Here is a 6,253-nt window from a genome sequence, read left to right as displayed (position 1 = left end):
TCGGGGAAGCACTGGACTCGCGGCCGCCGCCAGACACATGCACCTGCAGCGCAGCCCGGGGCCGGCCTCGCGGCGCGCACGCCCAGCGCCCAGGGGGCGGGGTCGCCCAGACACACTGCCTCCGCGCGCGCGCAGACCGCGCGATGACGCCATCCGGCCCGGGCGCACGGGGGGCGGAGCCTCGGAGCGACACAGACCCCGCTCGCGCCCGCGCCGCGCGGTAACGTCATCGGACCCGGACGCGGGACGGAGCCTCGTAACGCCGCTGCCTTTTGCGCCCTACCTTCGCCGCACGCTGTCGTCATCAGGCGTCGACGCGCCGTGACGCTATCGAGCCCCGACGCCTGGGGGGCGGGCAAGGAAGCGCGGGCGGCTCCTCAGCCGGGTTGGAGCTGAGCGGAGAGGGCGGGGAAAGGCAGCGAATTGAGGTGGAGCGGGGAGGGGCGGGAAGGTGGCGGCCGGAACATGGCGGACCAGATCCCTCTGTACCCGGTGCGCAGCGCGGCGGCCGCGGCCAGCCGCAAACGCGCGGCTTACTACAGCGCGGCGGGGCCGGGGGCCGATCGGCCCAGCAGGTAACGACGGCGGAGACCTCCCTCCTCCCGCGGCGCCCCTCCCCCCGCGCCCTGTCGGGGGCCCCCGCACCCCCGGCCGGCTGGTCTGTCCCCGCCCGCAGTCCGCGCACAGTGCTTCCGACTCCGGCGCGCGTTCCGACTTTGGGGGGACGGCCACCCTGTGGGAGAGGCTCCGGGACACCGTGTCGGGGACGGGCGGGGGTCGCCCCCAGCTCCGCCCTCGTCCTGGGGTGCCCTGGCCGTCCGACGCACACGGGACGGGGGCGGGCGTGCCGCTGCGGCGCTCTCACGTGAGCCGGGCGGGCGGTGCGCCCATCCAGCAGACGCTGCTGGTGTCCGAGCTTCAGTGCGGTTCCAGTAGAGACCGTGAAGGTGCAGACACGAAACACAAACCTGAGTGAAGCACGGCCTGTTGCAAATGCAGACGGCTCAGTTTATGTGCCAAGTACATGTGCATTTAATCGTGTGTTTACAGAGTATTGTTTGTTGACCAGAGGTTTTGCTTTTAGCAATGGGAAACGGAACTTGACAAGGTTAGATTGTTTAATGGGACCACAGTTTAGTCGTACATTTAAAACATACAGACCTTTCATTTAAATGGAAGCTTTGTCCCCTAGTTGATTTCAGCTCACATTTAACTTACTTTTCGCCCTAATACTGCATTTTATAAAAAAGAAACTTATAAAAAGAGGAAATACTGGCTTCTACAGTTAATCGAAATTTTATTCCTAAGGAATCGTAGAAGCAATTAACTTTTTTTTAGAGATTTATTTATTAGAGAGCGCGCGAGGGAATCTCAAGCGGACTCCCCGCTGAGCGTGGAGTCCCAGGCGGGGCTTGATCTCACCAGCTTAGATCACGACCTGAGCCGAAATCAAGCGTTGAACAGATGTCCCAGAATCTGTTAGCTTTTAGTACAGAAGAGGAAAAAACTATATATTTTAATATCCAGGTCCTTCAGGATTCGAGTTTTAGAGTAACTTCTGTTCTGGCCTATTTGAGAAGCTGTAACGTAGAGTCTGAATGTATGTATTGTGGAGCTGAATTGGATCTCATTTACTGACTAGCTGTTTGACTTCATTAACCCGAACCCCCATTTCCTGGGATGTAATATGGGGGAAGCTGTGGTTTTCCTACAGGATGGAGAAAGGTTACAGAAGAACCTACTAAGGTGCCTGTGTTTAGTGTTTGTCCAGAAGTGGGTTCTCCAGAAGTACCATTTCTCTTTTCCTCCCTGATATTACCTATAACAGTGATTGCGTAATTCTCTGAGTGGTTGATTTTGGGAGATCATTATTTGGAAATATGCTGCTTATTTCACAATAGGTTTCCATCGCGGTTTGCATTTCAGTTTTTCCTGCAGGTATTTTGAGGTTCTGTCATTTGGTGTGTACATATTTAGGATTCTTATGTCTTCTGGTGGATTGTTTCTTCTGTTACATAATGTTCTTCTTTGTCTCTGGTAATTTTCTTTGCTCTGAAATCTCCTCCTACTTTATTGTGGATGAGTGTTTGCATGTGTTCTCTTTCAACCTAAGTTGAATTTGAAGTGAGTCTCTTTGTTGGATCCTGGTTTTCCATTATGCTTTCTGTCAGTCTCTGGATTGGGATATTTAGACTCTACATTTAAGTTAATTATTGCTGTATTATAGCGTGGGTGCTATTTTATTATTTGTTTATTTTCTGTTTCTTCTGATCCTCATTCCTCTTCTGTTTCTCTTTTTGCCTTCCTTTAGGTTATTTGAACGTTTTTTTGGCTATCTCTACGGTGTTTTTGAGTGTAGGTCTTTTTGTAGTTTTTGTAGTGTTTGCTCTATTGGGTATTGCAGTATATGTATGTGACTTATCACCAAGGGGTGTTGGGATTAGTATTTTTGTCTGTAGAGTAGACTGTGTAAACCTTACTTGCATTTTGGTCCCTTTACCCATCTTCTCTCCCTACACTTTAAATATTATGTCTTATCAGATGGTGTTACGTTTTTTGTTTAAATCATCAGATATCATTTATAAAACTCATGATTATAAGGATAGTCTAATGTACTTATATACCCCTGTTTTTGCTCTGTTATTCTTCTTTCCTGGTATTCCAGGATTCTTTTTCCTTTCTATTTGAAGTGCTTCCTATAGCCAATCTTGAAATTTCTTCCACCTTAGAATGTTTTTATTTCCCCTTCATTCCTGGAGGATGGATGTATTGGATATAGAATTCTTGGTTGACAGTTCTTTCATTAGCCTTGAAAACTGGTTACTGTCCGCCTGGCCTTCATGATTCCTGATGAGAAGCTCACTGCTGCTGGAGTTGGTGTTTCCTGCAGGTAATGAGTAATTTCTCTCTGACTGCTTTCAAGGTTTTATTTGTCTTTCATTTTTACAAGTTGAACTGTGATGTATCTTGGTGTGTATTTCTTTTGGTTTATCTTGGTTGGTATTTAGTAAGATTTTTAATCTGTTGGGTTTTGTTTCACCAAAGTTAGGGAGTTTCTTCAAGGACTGGTTTCCACTGTCTTCTCTCTCTCCTGCTGGTACTGGGATGATACAAATGTTGGATCTCTTGTTAGTGGTACATAATTCCCTTAGGTTTCCACCTGGTTTCTTTTGTCTGTGTTAAGATTGTGTGAATTGTATTGATTTGTTCTCAGATTCCCTAATTCTGTCCTTTGTCATCTTCACTCTTCTGTTGATCCCATGCAGCAGTGTTTCATTTTTACTAGCGTATTTGTCAGTTTTATAATTTCTTTTTTTTTAAAGATTTTATTTATTTATTTGACAGAGATAGAGACAGCCAGCGAGAGAGGGAACACAAGCAGGGGGAGTGGGAGAGGAAGAAGCAGGCTCATAGCGGAAGAGCCCGATGTGGGACTTGATCCCATAACACCGGGATCACGCCCTGAGCCGAAGGCAGATGCTTAACCGCTGTGCCACCCAGGCGCCCCCAGTTTTATAATTTCTGTTTGTTTCAAGAGAGTTTGTAATTGGTTGTTGAAGCATGTTTATGTGTGCTGCTTAAAATGATTGTCACATAATTCCAGTATCTGAGTTAATCGAGTTTTGGTGTCTGTTGATCATCTTTTCTAATGCACACTGTGAATCTTCTGGTTCTTGGTATGCTGATGATTTTTTATTTTATCCTGGACGTGTTGTCTATTATGTTTGGAGAACATGGGTTCTGATTATGTCTTTTACTTTAGCAGGTGATCACCCTGTTTAGATTTAGCCTATAGGTCCTGGCCTACATTTGTGGGCTGTGATTCCAGTGACAGTTTAATTTTGTGCTATGATTTTTGGTGTGTGTGGTTTATGTGGTGTACTGGGACTCTTTCTTATCTCTGCTTATGAGGAAGAGGTGATTTCCCCAGGCCCAGTGTCTTGGTAAGAGAAGGAATGGTCAGTCCGTGTGATGAAAAGGCTTCGTTGGATGGGGGCAGTGGTTCTGCTTGTACCCGCTCTGCATGTGCCTGCTGGCTGTTCTGGTGTGTCTGGTTAGGGGAGGAGTCTCAGCACCATTGTGGCCATCCCAGTCCCTCTTGCTGGTGCCTCCTGCTGCTCTGGTCTCTGGTGGCAGAGGAGGGGAGTTCAGGCCCTGAATAGAAGCAGTTTCCTGGACTGGCTGCTTCTGAAGTGAGGCTGTGCCTGTTGATGCTGCCTGGTTGCCCTCCTGGTGAGAGAGGGGTATCTCAGGCCCATGGGGACACAGGGGCTTTCTGAGGCTTCTAACCTCTTTTTGTGGCAGGGTTCCTTTAATTGGTACTGCCCGGATGCACCAGTGTCCCCTGATGGGACAGGGGAGTCTTAGGACCATGGGGAAGGATGCCATTTCCCACGGCACTTGTTGATCTCTCTTGCTGGTGGTGGTGGACTCTTGCTCCCTCCAAGGGAGGAATGATCCTTCTGGTCTGCCTTTTCTTGCTAGGTTGGGAGTTAGGGAATGCCAGCCTGTCTCCTTCCTTCTGTTGGGTGAGGGCATGTAGGATGTCCTGCCACCGTGTTGTTTCTCTGATCCTCAGTCTTAGGCCAGCCCAACCATCTTCCTCTTAACTGCTGCCTTCTTACCACCTTCCAGAGCTCTCTTTTGCTTGGCTCTTGCTTTATTTCCAAGCTTATAGTTGGACTTAGTTATGAGGAGCAGGGAGAGATGGATCTTGAGTGGAAGTTGTGCTTTTACTTTATTTTGTGAAGTTCGGTTGTATTTTATCGTAGTTACAGATGGTAAAAGGCTTTTGAGAAGATACTGTGGCTCTATACTCTGCTTGTTTCTTCCTCCTTACCCCAGCCTCTCACTCCAGAAGTATGCACTTCGGATTCTTCTAGCTGTTTCTTCTGGCACTTAAAATCTCCATATTTCAATGGCTATATTCCTGACTCTGTCAGCATCTAAAATTACTTTTCTTTTGAAGCCTCCCATTATCTCAGCCCCAGCCAGGATAGAATTAGATGCCCCTGCTGGCTCCTGCTGACCCCTGTTCCCCTCAGAGCACAGACTGCACTTGATTGTAAATGTTTCTCTTCCATGAATAGAATGGCAGTGACTGTCAGATTTTACCCCTGATACCTGGCCTCATGAGATGACTTGGAAAGCGTTCCGTTCTCTCCTGCTTTCTGGAAGACGTCAACTAGAGTTGCTGTTAACTTCTTTAAATGGTAGAATTTTCCAGTGAAACCATCTGGACCTAGAGATTTCTTTTTTGTGTGTTTGAATTCACAAACTCAGTTTCTTTAATAGTTAACTAGGCTATTCAAATGAGCTATTTCGTTTTGGGTGAGTTGTGATTGTGCCAGTTGAGGAATTGGTCCTTTTCAGGAAAGTTGCCATATTTATGTGTGTAGAGTTGTTCGTAGTATTCTCTTACTATCTTTTTGATGTTGTTTCATTCAGATATTGGTAGTTTGTGTCTTCACTCTTTTGTTGGTTAGTCTTACTAGAGGTTTGATTTTTTTTCAGAGTCATCTTTTATTTTTCTTATTTTTTTGTAGTTTTGTTCTCAGTTTTATTTCTGTGCTTTATTTTTTCCTTCTTTTTGCTTGCTTTTTAGGTTTATTTTTCTCTTATCATTCTTGCTTCGTATGGTGGGAGTTCAGATTATTGATTGGAGACTTTCCCTCTTTTTAACGTAAGCATTTGGTGCTGTAAATTTCCCTCTCAGCACTGATTTATCTGTGTCCCACAAATTTTGGCATTTCGTTTTACTTTGAGACTTCCCCTTTGTCTCATGGATTATTTAGGAGTGTATATGGAAAATTTGGTGTTATTTTTCTGTTACTAATTTCTAGCATGGTTTCTTTGTGGTTAAAGAACATGCTTCGTGTTATTTCATTTAATTTTGGTGGTTGGTTTTGTAACCGAGAATATGGTCTATATTGGTAAGAATTTTAGGGCCCAAAAGAAAGTGTATTATGCTGTCGTTGGGTGAAATGTTCTGAAATGTTGATTAGATCCTGTTAGCTATCTTTGCTAGTTTATGGTCTAGTTGTTCTCTTGGCTGTTGAGGGTGGGTTGTTGAAGTTTCTACCTGTAATTGTGCATTTGTCTATTTTTCCTTTTGGTTTTATCAATTTTTTCTTTACTGTTCTGCCAGTCCATCATTTGTTGCATACATGTTTGGGATTGCTCTGTTTTGATGGACTGATGCTTTTGTTATTATAAATTTCCATCTGTCTCTAGTAATATTTTTGCTGTGGGC

General features: G+C 45.8%; 1 protein-coding gene across 2 annotated transcripts in view; it reads left to right on the top strand.

The window, feature by feature from the left end:
- The first annotated feature begins 421 nt into the window (after positions 1–421).
- ATP9B (ATPase phospholipid transporting 9B) overlaps positions 422–6,253 on the top strand; it is a 256,636-nt gene continuing 250,804 nt past the window's right edge. For both annotated transcript variants that reach the window (XM_087869720.1, XM_045790301.2), the window contains exon 1: positions 422–575. In XM_087869720.1, the coding sequence (XP_087725846.1) occupies positions 466–575 (110 nt within the window). In that variant the 5' untranslated portion in view covers positions 422–465. The remainder of the gene's footprint in view (positions 576–6,253) is intronic.

Source organism: Ursus americanus, chromosome 19 (genome assembly GCF_024610735.1).
Source record: "Ursus americanus isolate L20-20 chromosome 19, mUrsAme1.1.p, whole genome shotgun sequence".
Taxonomy (NCBI): Eukaryota; Metazoa; Chordata; class Mammalia; order Carnivora; family Ursidae; genus Ursus; species Ursus americanus.
The sequence above is the reverse complement of the archived record's forward strand: the minus strand, read 5'-3'. Positions and strand labels throughout refer to the sequence as shown.